The sequence below is a fragment of the Dromaius novaehollandiae genome, chromosome 8 (genome assembly GCF_036370855.1).
Source record: "Dromaius novaehollandiae isolate bDroNov1 chromosome 8, bDroNov1.hap1, whole genome shotgun sequence".
Lineage (NCBI taxonomy): Eukaryota > Metazoa > Chordata > Aves > Casuariiformes > Dromaiidae > Dromaius > Dromaius novaehollandiae.
Genome location: NC_088105.1, coordinates 36,938,805 through 36,953,262, shown reverse-complemented (window position 1 = coordinate 36,953,262; position 14,458 = coordinate 36,938,805). Strand labels below are relative to the sequence as shown.

The window sequence follows — 14,458 nt, the reverse complement described above, 5'->3', positions numbered from 1 at the left end:
TGACAGGACATGGGAATTCCACAGTATAGAAGATTTCCTGGCTAAGAAAGACATGCCCATTTCTCCCCTAGAAGATGCTCCTGACTGGTGAATTTTGCAAGTTTTGATACTAGTGGAAGCTGGTGATCTGGTCCCTTTATGCTGGTTTAGAACAATGGACTTTTTCAGATGGATGTAACCATAGCAATTATCTAACATAGAATGGATTATAGGGGAAGAATAACTGTATTAGGAGAGATGTAGAAAAGGGCTGTTTAAAATTCAGGTACTGCATATGAAAGAATTACTGCATTTTCACTTTGATCTATTTTTAATCCGATAGAGTTCTGGAAATACTCAAAACTGCTAGGAGTGCAGCAGTACCCATAACACAAATACTCATGCTAACATCTATAGAAATAACTTCCTCTACCTAAGTTAAGATTTTAACTTCATCTTTCTTATATTTCCAGACTGGGTGGTGCACAGAAATCTGAGTTGTGGGGGTGGGGGTTTATCCTGTGTTTCTCCCCACAGCTTTGATGCACCACAGCAACCATGTGGACAGCAGTCGCTGTTACCAGTGTGTCAAGTTCCTTGTAACTTTGGCTCAGAAGTGAGTAATGATACATGCTATGAAGTTTAACCTCACCTCTACCTTGGACCTCTCTGTGACTATTTAGGTTGCTGCTCTTACTACCTTGTTCAGCTTTAGGCTGTGTTATTGTAACGTAAGTGGTGCTCAAAGGTTTTAATATTACATGCCACAGTATGAAGTGAAATCTGAATAGTGCTAGAGGTTGATTTCCCTTGTTGTAACTGACAATAGCTGTTTATAAAGGCAAGGTCAGCTACATGCTGTACACTACAATTATAACATTAAGATCAAAATACATACAAGAAAACTGTACCAGATTTTTGAAATGGTATGATTCCTAAATTCTTTCTGTTAAGAGCTTGGCACATGTTCTGATGAGGTATAATTCTGAAATATATGAATCTGTGTATTAAACTACATTGTGTAAACTTTACTAGACATTATCGCTCTTGCTAATTCAATAATAACAGGGCTGCACAGTTTAAGTCAGAGTTATCAATGATGATAATGCATAGAAAAGGCAGCAGCACAGAGAAAGTTTTTTGGTTCTTCAAGTTTGCCAGAATGCCTTGTTCATGTATAATGAATATAATTTCAATTTCCAAGGTGCCCTACTGCAAAAGATTATTTCAAGGAGAATTCCCATCACTGGAGTTGGGCTGTGCAGTGGCTACAGAAAAAGGTAGTTTAGCTGTAAAATTATGGAGAAACTGCTGGGGTTTTTTTATTTTGGCCTTTTTTTTTTTTTTTTTTTTTTTTTTTTTTTTTTTTTTTTTACAATGAGACTTACATAATTTGCATTCTCTATATGGCTCTTTGAGGTGTTTCTTAAAACAATGCAAGTTACTTCTTTTCTTACATGGACCTTTTGGATGCGGCTAAGCCTGGTACATTTGAAAACTTCAGCAGGCCCTCATCTATTTTAGGCTAATATGTACGTACAGTAAATAAAACCAAGTGGGAAGAGTCATAATGAATATCATTCCTTGTCGTGTGGAAAGCTTTTGATTGCAAAGAATTTATGTTAGAAGGCTTCATTTAAAAAAAAAAAAAAAAAAAAAAAGAAAAAAAAAAAGCTTTCCTTTGCTTGTATGTTGATGGAGGGTAATACCTGAAGGAGCAGATTCGTTACAGACACACTCATTGCAGCTTGCACACAACATAACTGTTGAAGAGGTACAGTTTCTTCCTCCCACACACCTGGTTTTTGCTCTTCCCTCTAAACTTACGTAAGTTGGGCAACACATCTTTAGTGAGTACACGAGGGCTGAAACTTAAACTTCAGCAGAACTGGCCCAGGACTTCTGCAGTAGAGGAGAGTCATACTTGGCCTCCAAACACTGCCTGCAGCATGCTGTAGTATCTCAGGTCGAGGCTGCCTGTTTGTCCTGACAGCTTCTACCCCAGGCAATAATGTGATGCATGAAATAATATTTTACTGAATATTGGAAGCAGAATTAGCGGTATGCTTGCAATACTGAAACACAGTGAACTGACAGGCTCTGGGTGGTCCTACTGAGCCAGTACAGAGTGAAAACAGGCTCGTGTAAACCCCTGTTGAAAATCTGAATTGCCACCCTTCAGCTAGCATCCAGTAACTTGCACACAAGTACAGTTACCAAATACCCAAAACTGGTTACTGGGTTGCAGCTGAGGAGCAGTAGTCCTTGAAACTGTTCCAATTGCATTGCAAGTGCACATCTGCCAATGCCCCAGATCTCCATCTCTTTGCCAGAGGATTCAGGAACCTTGTTCCAGGCTTGTTTGTTCACCTACCATGACAAGCAGATGAGGGTTTACACATATAAAACTTTTACTGCAATTTTGTGTCTGTCTTGGCTTTTTGTGTAGATGTCTGAACATTACTGGGCTCCACAGAGTAACGTATCCAATGAAACATCAACTGCAAAAACCTTCCAGCGCACTATTTCAGCGCAGGTATGTGTCACAGTCCTACGGGACAGTGTTAAAATTATTTTCTTGCCATATTCCAGTGCACTTAAGACCATTTTCCCCTTCCAAGACCAGACCCTGTGGCTCTTTCTGAAAAACTAACCCTTAAATGTTAGTACCTCACAACTACCTGTGGTCACTCAGCTGTCTCAGTACAGCAGCTATATTGTTTTAGAATCAACCTAAAAAAAGAAAAAGAAATAGTTATGAAATAAAGGTATCACCATAGCTCCTGACAGTGTCTCTTGAACTGTTTCCAACACAGGACACGCTGGCCTATGCCACAGCCCTGCTGAATGAGAAAGATCAGTCTGGAAGCAGTAACGGGTCAGAAAGTAGTCCAGCCAACGAGAATGGAGAGAGGCATCTGCAGCAGGTAACAATAAAATAAGAGCATGTTTATCTTCTGTTACTTCACTCTCTGGACAATGTATTCCTGGGTCTCAGGGTCAGAATTATCACTGAATGTACATAATGGTTGTGTGCCTTATAAATATCGTTCAATATCTTTTTTTTTTTTCCCCCCCCACCCCCACCCCTTGTGTATATTGAAAGGGCTCAGAGTCTCCTATGATGATTGGTGAGCCTAAAAGTGACCTTGATGATGTTGACCCATAGAGGATACCTATGAACACAAGAGCAGATCAACTCAAATATTTAATGCCTGGTACCTTTTGCAACTGGAGTCCCATTGCTTATGCCATTAGAAGAGTCTGGAAGATAAGTGGCTTTATAAGATTGCTGGAGGAGATTGTTTCCCTGAAATCTAACAGCATTCTTCAGCCATGAAGGCTTCAGATCAATAAATGTTCTAGAAAACTGCATCTTCATCTGCAGTAGCTTATGACAGTCCAGACACCGAAAAGTTTGTCAAGAAGATTTTATCAAGTACACAAACGCTAGTGGTTGAATTTTTATGTGAACATTAAATGAGTGAATGTAAAACTGTTGCTTTTCTGTGATGCTGCAAAAAAAAAAATTCTTTTGGTTTTTATACAGAAAAAAACCAGACTGCCCTTACGTATGGAGGGCAAATTTTTAATCTTTCTGATAATACTGAATAGGAATATTCAAATTTCTGTAAAGATGTGTGATGACTTACATTTCATTGTAAAATATTAGTTAAAGAATCAGTTTACATAAAGACTTCTGTATTTAATATGTCTCCCTGCTAATTTGTAAGGCTCTTTAGGAGAAGGTTCAGTGAGCTTGCTCTGTAAGGACAGTGATTCCTTATAGAATGGTTTGGTCAAGGAACTCTGGAATGGGTCATCTTTTCTGGTAAGCTTCTGAAAACCACCAAAAATTGGGAAGAGCAATAAAAGAAAAGCTTCGTTTTCTAGGTATGCAAGTGTTTATGAAAGGATGTTGGTGGATTAAAAAAAAAAGTTAATGAGTAGTTCAAAAGAAAAAAAGCACTTTAACATGGAATTCTGTTGCAGTTTTACTCATTAAATTTTTTTAATCTTTGGAGACATATTGAATAAGATGTAGTCTCAATCATGTGATCTGCAATCACTTGCTTATGCTTTGAAATTACTGAGAAAGTTGGTATTGGTTGTATATGATGAATAATTCCTTGAGTGAGTTGGGGACACTGTTGTGCAGATTTTATAGCAATTTTAACACGGGGAAAGAAAGATTTGGCTTTGTTTGTATTTTCACCTGACCAGGCAACATTTAAAATACCACAGCTCTTTTGGTTTGCTCAGAAACAACTGGAAACCAGTTGGGATGATTTGAGCAATTTTGTTTTCCATGTCAAATGCAGTTCAGTGATTTCTGCTTTTGGATACTAGCTTCTTTTGTGCCAACTAACTCTTCATATTTTGTACATTTTGCGTTTGTCACATTTTCTGCACTGCTTTTGCCTTTATTTATGGATTCTGCCTTACTTTAAAAATTATATAAATAAACATGCACAGAAACGGGGGAGATCTTTAGGAGTGCCTGGGTACCTCCAGAATAGATAAATTTGCCAAGTTAAAGGCACAACCAGCCAAAAAGTGCCTTTTTTTTTCTTTTTACACACTGTTGCCGAAACAAGAAGCGGCAGACAGCTTTTCACTGTTGTGCACTAATATGGAAACTAACCAGTCATTTCACTGTTGGAAGTAAACATCCGATGTGATTTCAGCTGTACAGCTTTATAACTTATTGCGGGTTAAGAGAACTGTTGTCATAAATTGCGTGTGCAAAGTAAGGGTGGCATTGTAGTGAATCTCACTTTTTTTTCCAAACAATGTCTTCATAGACACATGGCAGAGTTAGCATTTTATAAATGTTTCTGATAATGTGCTGGGACATTTTAAATGTGATGTTTTAAATTAATTTTGAATAAATCATTTCTTACGGATACCCCTTCTACCTTCCCCCCCTCCCAAAGACTTTGTAATGGGTCATAAATCACCGCAAGTAGTCAGTGTACAGCGGGGATGGTGACGGCAGAAGTTGGTAATGTTCCTATGGGTTGGCACCAATTGTCACTTCAGGTTCCTGTTATTTCCTATGGAAACAACATCCTCAATTCCTGCAGGCCCAAAGAAGCGTTGATGGGAGAATTGCATCAGGATGGCTCATCACCACTGTATACTTGAAACCAATACAAACTTTTTCATAGTTCTGCTCATGCTTGTACAAAGTCAATGGTTATAATTTGCAATAAGATGATACTTGGTCAATTATTTTGGTTTCCAGCTGCTGTCATTTGAACCTGCTGAAGATTATTTTTTGGAAAATAGAGTTCAACGAAACTAGTTTTTGTGTAAATTGTGATGCATTTCTATGTTGTAATTTTTACTGCCAATCTTTTTGGATGAAAATGTTTTTATACAGCTTACAAAATGTTCGGTGAGGAGCAGCCACAGCCTGCCTGTGAGCCTCTGGGGAGATACTGTCCAATTAATACATAGACATTTGGCACTGGAAAAACAGGCAGCCTTGATGAACAGTCTTGGGATTCCTGGTCAATGGAATAAAGTTATTCCTTTCACAGAAAACTAGTGTAATCTTTAGATTGTGCATACACTGTGCTGTTTCTTGTTGATCCTCTTATCTTGAAACCTCTTAGGCCAGGCCTTTAAATAACAAGCTCTGAGCAGTTACCCCCCTCGCCGTTTGGGCAGCTGCCCAAAGTAAATTGGAATAGCTGAATGGCCTTCAGAAGTGCTCTGCTGCGTAGCCTTAACGTTGTGGCCTGTTCCCATGCGCTGTCAGATTCATATCTGCATGCAGCTTCTCCTCCTGACCTTCTTAGCAGACTGATTTATCCTGGCTACGCTTGCAGTCATGGATGAGGCTGGCTTTTGTGCATCGGATAACAAGATGTGCAGGAGATCCAGACTGGCAGTAATACCGCCTTTGCTGCTGGAGCGTGATGCAGAAAGCAGAGCAGCCTCAGTGTTACGGTAAAACCTCTTGCCTTCAGATGGACATGCAGCAGTACCACTCTAGCAAGAGTTTCCCTGCTCAGCTTTCCACCCCCTTCCCTCCTTAAGTAGAAGTAGTAGCTACAGGTAGGTCTGCTGTCCCAGCTCTGTGGTACTTACAGATGCCTCCTCCCTCCTCTCTGAGGACAAAGAATTATTTTTCAAGCATGACCCAGCCTGCAGTCTCCATGGGCAGGGCTGGTCCTGCACGAAAGAACTGGGTATTGCGGACAGCATGAGCTGCTGCTTGTGCTGACCACACTGTTCACAGCTTGCCCCAGATCAACATTGCTTTCTCCTAAATGACAGCTACAGTTTTTTTCCCTCCTCCCTTACCTGTGTTTTAACAGCTGCAGCATGTGGGGCTCCCCCCACCCTACCCCCCCAAAGCCTTCTCCTGCACTCCCCCTCAAATTTCCCTCATCGTCCCCCATCGCGTGACAGATGGTCCTTGCCTGCTACCAGAGCACGTGCTGTTACTGGGCCTGAGGGAAGGGCACGGGGAGGCAGAGCACACACAAGGCTCTCCAAAATACCCTCGTGTCCTGCGTGGTGCTGTTCATGTTCAGGGTTTGGCCAGGGCCCGGGGCCTGTGCCCGTGCCGCTTGCTCTCCCGGTGCTTTGGGTGAGTCAAGGCCATTCTGATAGATACAGCGAACTGCACCTGGGTTCAAGGCCTTTTTCTGAGCTTTCTCTTGCGGTCCGTTTGCTTTCCCCTTCACTGACAGCATTTGGCCTCTGGTGGTTTTGCTCGCGTTTGTAGTGAAGCGGAAAGGTTTCCTCTTTTATTTCTTGCACAGGAGCTCACGGTCCTTCAGGTGTACCGTGCCATTTTTAAGTTTGTGCTCCAGAGCAAACACGAATAATCTTTCTGCCTGCACCACGCTTGACACACAGGGTAGTAAGCAAGGGCTAATCTGGCTTTAGTGTTGTTTCCCTCCACCAGGCTTATACAGTCCTGCTTGAAATAAGCTGCGAAATCTTGCCCACAGATGCACAGCACATCTGGAAAAGCAGAGGTGCCGCCTTCTGCTGGGAGCGGGGGGGTGGCAGGATCCTCCCCCCCACGGAGAGGACAGCAGAGGGAAAATGCCTGGTGCACGTTTTGAGAGGTTACAGCCCAGTGAGCAGACCGTGCATCTGGGGTGCTGAAAATCACCAGCAGCGCCAAGACGACTCAGGAGCCCTTTTACTTTAGCATCCCTCTTAGGTATCTATTTTCTCTACGTGAAATTCAGATTATAGCTGATAATTTTATGGGCTATATGCCTGTTACATAATTACATGTTTAGATTGAGGTTGGGGTTTTTTGCTGCCTTTAGTAGCAAGTTAGAAATAACTTAAGCTTCCTAGAGTGGTGCTTCCTGCCAGACGTGTGTCTCCTACTGATGATTAAAGCCGTAGTAAGGTTTCCGTAAGAGGTGCTTTGAGGGAGGAAAATGCACCCAACCCACAAAAGGCAAAGTTTAGCAGCTGACCTTACCACATCTGGCTTTATTTCTTCACCTGTCCCCCCTTAACACCATGTAAACTGTGTGTTGTAGCAGGAGAGGCCCAAAAAAGAAGGAGGAGAGTGAGAGGCGGCTTTGGCAGCTACCAGGTGCCCCCAGCCTCGGGCTGCTGCGGTCGGTTGCTTTTTGAGCGTCTCGTTGAGCGTCACCTGTTAACCTGCTTCCACCCCATCAAAGCGCCAGGAGTGAAGTCCAGGGTCCTAGCGGCAGTGCGACCCGTAGGGGCACCTTTCCCCCAGCTGGGTGATGGTTTGCCTCCGTAAGTGGACGCTCTTGTGCACCGTTTAAAAACAAGCTGCTGCTGCTGCACGTGGCAGCCGGAATCTGCCCCGGTGCCGGCACCGGTCCTGAAGGGCAGAGCCATCGGCACGGCGGAGGCACCAACGCTGTCGGCCCCGACCGCTGAGACGGCGGCAGCCGTTGGGTTGCTCCCGGGGGCCGAGGCAGGGAGCAAAGCCGGGGGAGGTGGCCGGTGGGCCCCGGCCCCAGCAGCGCTGCCTCCTCGGAGCAGTGCCCGCATCCCGACAGCCGCCCGCTGCCCCGCGGGGCGGCACAGAAAAGCAGACCACACACCGTATCTACTAAGCACTGCTCTATGCACTTTATTTTAAAAAGACACTTATAAAATGTTTGTTTATAAAACTCCAAATAAATATTTAAGATACAAATGTAAAAACGGAAGTACTAGGAAAGCTTTTCTTTTCCTTTCTTTGAGAAAAAAATAAAAGGAGAAGGAATTGGAGGCATTCCCGGCAGCGGGGAAGGCCCCGCGGGAAAGCCAGCGAAGCAGCGCCTACCACCAGCACGGCAGCGACTTTGCGCTTAAACAGCAGCAAGGAAACGCCACTAACGAAGCAGCAGCTCACACTGTAGCAATGCAAATTAAAACCCGGTACCAAAGCAGCAGACTCGGTAAAGCAGAGCCCTTACGCTCGACTAAGAAGGAAAGGAGCCTCTCAGGGACGTGGCTAGGAAACGTGAAAACTGCCCGAAATACCTAAACCGCGACCAGCCGGGCGCCGCGCGGGCTCAGCCGCGGCCCCGGCTCCTGCAGCAGACGGCGACGGCCGCCGGGGCTCGGCCGCCGGGGACGCCGGCCGCCACGCAGGTGTCGTCCACGCCGTAGGCCCCCAGCGCCGCGGCGCCCGGCCCGTAGGCGTTGCAGCCCGTCAGCGTCCAGCCCTCGTCGCAGGACGCCGTGGCCTGGCGGGGGGGGAAGCGAGGCGTCGCGGGGCGTCGAGGCGGCAGAGGGCTGCCGGCACCCCGCGCCCCGTCCCTACCTTCTCGGCCGAGCCCGCCGGCGCCTGCTCCTTCACCCGGCACTCGAGGCCGGCGGCGGGGCAGCACGAGGCGTGCGCGGCGGTGGCCGGCCCCCCGGCGCAGCGCTGGGGCCCGCTCCCCGGCCCCGCGACGGGACGGCCGCCGTCACCCAGCGCCGCCGCGGCCGAGTGGAAGCTGCAGCCTGCCGAGGGGAGAGGGAGGTCAGAGCCGGGCGGCCCCGCGCGGGGCTCTTCTGCAGGAGCCGAGGCGTTTCTGCGGGAGCCAACGCTACGCCGGCGCCGGGCGTAACGTGGAGAAACGCCCCGCAGAAGATCTTTGCAGCAAGAGGTCTAGTGCGGAGCTGATCTTTGCAGCAAAGCTCATTAGGTTTCAGAGTTAACCGCAGCACGGCTTTAGCAACACATGTGGCTCCCAGTGGCGTTCATCACCCAAAATGAGCAACTAGAAAAGGTGGACAACAGCGCCGGGAACCTGCCCGCCTCCACCTGTGAAGGACCCACCAAGCCGGCAGCGTGCATTTGGCTCCGAGCTAAAGCCCGACCGACGCGGCGCCTCGGATGTCCCCGCCGAGCCCCGACCTCCCCGCGTCCCCTCCGCTCGCGCTCATCCCCGCGGCTTTTTGGGGCACTTGTTCCGGAAGAGGCCCCCGCCGTGCAGCCTACCGGTGAGCACGTGGTCCCGCGCGGCGCAGCCGGCCCCCTCGGCCGCCCCGGCGCTGGCGTTGACCCGGCAGCCGGCCGGCGGCCGCGTGCAGCACCGGGCCACCGCGTAGACGCCGCGGCCGCCGAAAGCGTTGTGGGCCACGCACTCCTTCGCGCCGTCCTTCTCCTGGCAGGGGCAGAGCGGATGGGTCGGGGGGGGAAGGAGGCCGCGGGCGCCCGCTGCACCCGCCGCCCCCGGCGCCGCTCACCTCCACGCGCTCCCCCCGCCGCCGGCCGTCGGGGGCGAAGCTGGAGCAGCTGAACATCTCCTCGGCGGCGGCGCAGCGGGCGGCCGCCGTGGCGCGGCGGGTGCCCCCCGAGCGGGCCGACCACACCGTGCGGCAGTAGAGCCGCTCCTCTGGGACGGGGCGGGCGTCAGGGGGTCCGCGCGGCCCCGCCGGCCCCGCCGCGGCCTCCCTCCCCGCGGCCTCACCTGGGAGCGGCGCCGGGGGCATCCGCGCCACGCCGCCGGGCGTCAGCAGCCGCTGCTCCTCGGGGAACCAGGCCGCGTTGATGCCGCCCTTGGCGGCGAAGCGCAGCAGGCGCTGCCGCAGCTCGGCGAGGCTCAGCCGCGGCTCGGCGCTGAGCACCACGGCGGCGATGCCTGCGGGCAGCCCCAGCGCCGCGCCGTGAGCCCCCCCCCGCCCACCCCCCCGAACCCCGGCCCCGCGGCGAGCCCGGCCCGGCCCCGCGCCCCGCTCGCCTGCCACGTGCGCGGCCGCCTGCGAGGTGCCGCTCTGCGAGGTGAAGCAGGTGCTGCAGTCGCTGGAGGCGCCGATGATGTCGTCCCCCGGCGCGAAGAGGTCCACGCAGCGGCCGAAGTTGGTGCCCAGCGGGCCGATGGAGGCGGGCTGGTCCCGGCTGTTGGTCGCGCCGACCGTGATGACCTGCGGCGACGACGGGCGGACGGAGCGGGCGGCGGATGGACCCGTCCTCCAGCCGGGCAAACCGAGGCACGGAGCGCCAGACTAGCCCCGGCGCCTCGGCTCGCCTACCTCCGGCTCCGAGGCGGGCGAGTACAGGCAGGCGTCGTCCCTGTAGTTCCCGGCGGCGGCCACCAGCACCACCCCCGCCGCCGCCAGCCCCCGGCAGCCGGCGTTGAGGACGCGGCTGTAGGCGCCGGCGAAGGGCAGCAGCACCACGGGCGGCGCGGGCGGCTGGGCCTCCAGCGCGGCTTCGATGAACTCCAGGCCTGGGGGTTGGCGGGGGGACACGCGGGTCAGGGCAAACGCCGCGGGACGGGGCCGGAGCGGGAGGAGGGTGCGCGGCGCTCACCGATGAGGGTGCCGCTGACGGTGCCCTTGCCCTGGCAGTTGAGCACCCGGAGGCTGCGGACGTTGGCGCCCCTGGCCACGCCGGCGTCGCGCCCGCTCACCACGCCGGCCATGTGGGTGCCGTGGCTGTCGCACTTGCTGGCCTGCCGGGGACGCGCTCTGAGGCCCCGCTCGCCGCCCCCAGCGTCCCGCGAGGCCGCAGCGCCCGCGCCCGCGCCCGCGCCCGGCCTTCTGCAGCGCCGCGTTAGCCCCGGGTGCCCCAAGCCCCGCGGAGGGAGCCGGCTCCGCCGCGGCCTCGCTCACCTGCCTGTGGAAGCGGGTGCCGTCCTCCTCGGGGACGCTCTCGAAGTCGGTCACCAACACCCTGCCGTCGATCTCCCGGTGGTTGCTCTGCACGCTGGTGTCCAGCAGGTAGATCTCCACCAGATCCCCTTTATCTGCCGGAGGCGCCGTCAGCGGGAGAAGGCAATCATGACCGTGGTCGGCCCAAAACGCTCCTTCGCCCCGCCGGCACCTGCCCGCCGCCACCTCGCACGGGAGCCCCAGCGCCCCGTGGAGGAGAGACCTCCATCTGCCCGGGGTCGGGAGATGGGCTCAGCGCACACGTCCCCCCCCCAGATCCCCCTCCGCCCCGGCTGCGCGGGGGATGCAGCCGCGCTCACTGGGAGGGCTGTAGGCGCCCGCCCCGGCCGGCGCCGGCACGATCCTGCCCAGGTTCCAGGGGATGCTCTGGGCGAAGACGTACGAGTCCTCCTCGACGTACTCCACGTGCGGCAGCTTCAGCGCCTGCGGGGGAGACGGCGCCCGGCGTCGGCAGCGCGTCCCCGCCGGGGGGGCCCCGCGCTGCGGCTCGCCGGACCTCCTGCAACCGCCTGCCTTCCCCCCGCGCCCCCAGAGCCCTCCCCACCCAGGGGGCTGAGCAAGGCACGTCGACGGGCTGTGCTGGTGGCAAAAAAGACAAGATCAGCAATGCACGACGTCCCGGGGGAGCAGGGCTCCAGCCCTGCCGCTGGCAGCCAACAGCACATCACAGCTTTGCAAAACTGAGCAAACAGCAGGCATCCGTTTGGCAGCCGCCGGTTCCCCGTGGGACCGTCCTGGTGCAAAATCAGGGTCTCCCGCTGGCTTTCGCCACCCTGAAGCTGCTGCCTTGAAGGGAAACCCAGGCAACCCGACCCCGTTGCGTTTTTGTGACCGGGGCCAGGAGCTGGCCCTTGGGAGGGAGATTAAAAAAAAGCAACTAAACAAAAACAAAACAAAAAAAAAACCCCGCATGCAAGCAGTTGTGCAATAGCCCATGGGGAAAGTTCCTTCCTCCCTTCCCTGTCGGAGAGACTGGGTCAGGCCCGGAGCATGCAGGTTTGGAAACGCGGCAAAATCCCGGAGCAAGGGGCTGAAAGGTGCTTTTGCAAGCGGCAGAGCCGCGGCTCCCTGCGGCCCGCCGCCCCCCGCCCCAGCCGCCGCCCCGTACCATGTCCAGCACGTCGGCGCTCATCTTCACCACGAAGGCGGGGAGCAGGCGGCGGAAGACGTGCAGCACCTCGGTGAGGTAGCCGCGGCGGGCGGCGCGGGCCTGCAGCCTCCGGGCCGTGCCCTCCAGCTGGGCCCCGCCGCTGCCGGCCCGCAGCACCACCACGTAGCGCCCGGGCAGCCGCCACGCCGCCTGCGGGGATGCCACCGCCGCGGTCAGCACGGCCCCGCCGCCCGTCGAGCCCCGGCCCCGGTCCCGGCCCGCTCCTCACCTTGGCGGCGCGCTGGAAGGCGCCGGGCGCCGTCGGGGCGGCCCCGGGCCCCGCCACCGCCTCGTCGGCGCGGCTCAGGGCCCAGACCAGCTCCTCCGCCAGCTCCGCCGCCGCCGCCGCCCGCGCCGCCGCCAGCGCCGCCGCCAGCGCCAGCGCCCAGGGGCCCATGGCCGCGCCGCCCCGACGGGGCGCCCGCAGCCCGCGCCGCGCCGCGCCGCCCCGAGGGCCGCGGACGGCGAGCCGGGAGCGCCGGGGAGCCGCGGAGCCCCCGAGGGCCGTAGACGGGGAGCCGGGAGCGCCGAGCGCCGGGGAGCCGCTTCGGGCCGCGGAGCCGCCTCGGACCGCGGAGTCGCTTCGGAGCGCGGAGCCTCCTTGGACCTGCAGAGCCACCCGGATCGCGGAGCCTTGTCGGACCCGCGGAGCCTCCTTGGATCTGCGGAGCCGCCCGGACCGCGGAGCCGCCTTGGACCGCGGAGCCTCCTTGGATCTGCGGAGCCGCTTCGGACCGCGGAGCCTCCTTGGACCTGCGGAGCCGCGTGGGCCGCGGAGCCGCCTCGGGCTGCGGAGCCGCTTCGGACCCGCGGAGCCTCCTTGGATCTGCGGAGCCGCCTCGGACCGCGGAGCCGCCTTGGACCCCGGAGCCGCCTCCGGCCGCGAAGCCGCCTCGGGCCGCGGAGCTTCCTCGAGCCGCGGAGCCCCTCAGACGCGCGGAGCCGCCGGGAGCCGCTGCGCGGAGCCGCCGCGGAGCCTCTCGCACCGCGGAGCCGCCCGGACCGCGGCGCACAGCGCAGCGCAGCGCGAGTGGGGCGGCCGCGGCTCCCCGGCGCCTCCCCCCGCCCCGGCCGCCCCCCCCCCGCCCCCCCCCCCGCGGGGCCCGGCGCGATCACGCCACCGCCGCGGCCATCGGACCACCGGGCCGGTTAAACATTAACGCGGCGCAGCGCGGCCCGTGGGGCTGCGGCGCCCGGGAGGGGGGCGCGGGGGTCTCGCCGGGGCAGCCCGTTTTCACCGGTTACCGCGAAATCTGCCCAGGAATTGCCGTGCCTTGCTGGGACCCCGGCAAGCGACGCGCCGGTGCCAAGGCGCTGCGTTCGGAGGGGGCTGCAATCTTTCACGGCTCCCTTGGTGGCTTCCTGCAGAGACGGATTTTCGCGAAGGCGCCTAATCCTGTTTGCGCATTTTTTACAGAGTCGTCACACAGTGCAAATGGGGTTTTTTTTCCAGTGATCTGGCTGCTACTTCCCTGTCGCCCTCACTATTTCTTTGCACATCTCTGCCAAGCCCTCGGGAGAGGTGTCTGCGGCGGGTCTGCAGCGCCGGGAACCCGGCACCCACGGGTGCTCCTGCTTCGCCACTGGTGTCCTTCCCGGCCTCTGCAAGGTCACCGCTCCGTGCCTCAGTTTCCCCTGTTCCCGGGGAGAGGGTGGCTCCTGCGTGCTCCGTTGGCTCCCCAGGCTGCCCAAAGCAAGGGCCGCCCGCCGGCTGCGCGCGCGGTTCCCCCCGGGACCCCGTCGTGGTGGCAGGCGTTGTGACAGCAGGGAAGAAGCGGCTCTCCCATCACAACGCTGTGTGTTTTGTATGTTTTACATTCACACGAGCCCTCGTGTGCCCGCTCGCGCCCCCGGCTGAGGAGGCCCTGGCGTGAGGAGCCAGCCGGGATCGGCTGCAAGCGGCAGATTGGAAGTGGCAGCAGCGCACGGCTCGGAGGCGCTTGCGCACGTTCGGAGTCGCTCGTTAGAGCTGTATTAACCCAATTCGTTAGCGAGACGGAGGAAGCGGCGAGGGCAGATGGCACGTGAGGCCGAGCCGATGGCCGGCGGGCGCCGGGGCCCTGCGTGGCACCTCGGCTCGCTCCCCAGCTCCGGCTCGGCTGAGCCCCGCGGCCGCTGGCGCCAAGCGAGCGGGGAAGGATGGAGCTGGCGGCACGGGGGCCGCATCCTGCTCCACCGCTCCAGCTCGCCCGCCTGGCCCAGCCCTGTGCACGCGTTACC

At 56.2% G+C, this 14,458-nt stretch overlaps 2 protein-coding genes across 6 annotated transcripts in view; one reads left to right on the top strand and one right to left on the bottom strand.

Moving 5' to 3' along the window:
- The window catches only part of USP24 (ubiquitin specific peptidase 24), a 71,638-nt gene extending 66,109 nt beyond the window's left edge, over positions 1 to 5,529 (top strand). For all 5 annotated transcript variants that reach the window (XM_064516251.1, XM_064516249.1, XM_064516247.1 and 2 more), the window contains 5 exons: positions 517 to 595; positions 1,184 to 1,259; positions 2,429 to 2,515; positions 2,796 to 2,906; positions 3,086 to 5,529. In XM_064516251.1, the coding sequence (XP_064372321.1) occupies positions 517 to 595; positions 1,184 to 1,259; positions 2,429 to 2,515; positions 2,796 to 2,906; positions 3,086 to 3,148 (416 nt within the window). In that variant the 3' untranslated portion in view covers positions 3,149 to 5,529. The remainder of the gene's footprint in view (positions 1 to 516; positions 596 to 1,183; positions 1,260 to 2,428; positions 2,516 to 2,795; positions 2,907 to 3,085) is intronic.
- A 2,517-nt stretch (positions 5,530 to 8,046) lies between these two features.
- On the bottom strand, positions 8,047 to 12,913 carry PCSK9 (proprotein convertase subtilisin/kexin type 9). Its single transcript, XM_064516245.1, has 12 exons — positions 12,468 to 12,913; positions 12,197 to 12,388; positions 11,388 to 11,511; positions 11,029 to 11,162; positions 10,727 to 10,868; positions 10,447 to 10,643; positions 10,155 to 10,338; positions 9,885 to 10,055; positions 9,661 to 9,809; positions 9,413 to 9,578; positions 8,750 to 8,931; positions 8,047 to 8,672 (listed from the first exon to the last, which is right to left on the bottom strand). Exons 1-12 carry the CDS (start codon positions 12,633 to 12,635, stop codon positions 8,499 to 8,501), a joined length of 1,983 nt encoding a protein of 660 aa, XP_064372315.1. The 5' UTR covers positions 12,636 to 12,913; the 3' UTR covers positions 8,047 to 8,498.
- Positions 12,914 to 14,458: the final 1,545 nt, after the last annotated feature.

Bases quoted from the DNA above. Each gene is read 5' to 3' on its own strand.
- PCSK9 (XM_064516245.1), bottom strand. From the start codon at position 12,635: ATGGGCCCCTGGGCGCTGGCGCTGGCGGCGGCGCTGGCGGCGGCGCGG. The intron at 12,389-12,467 runs GTGAGGAGCGGG...GCATCCCCGCAG, and splicing joins CCTTCCAGCGCGCCGCCAAG to GCGGCGTGGCGGCTGCCCGG. The intron at 10,339-10,446 runs GTAGGCGAGCCG...TCGTCGCCGCAG, and splicing joins CGCCCGCCTCGGAGCCGGAG to GTCATCACGGTCGGCGCGAC.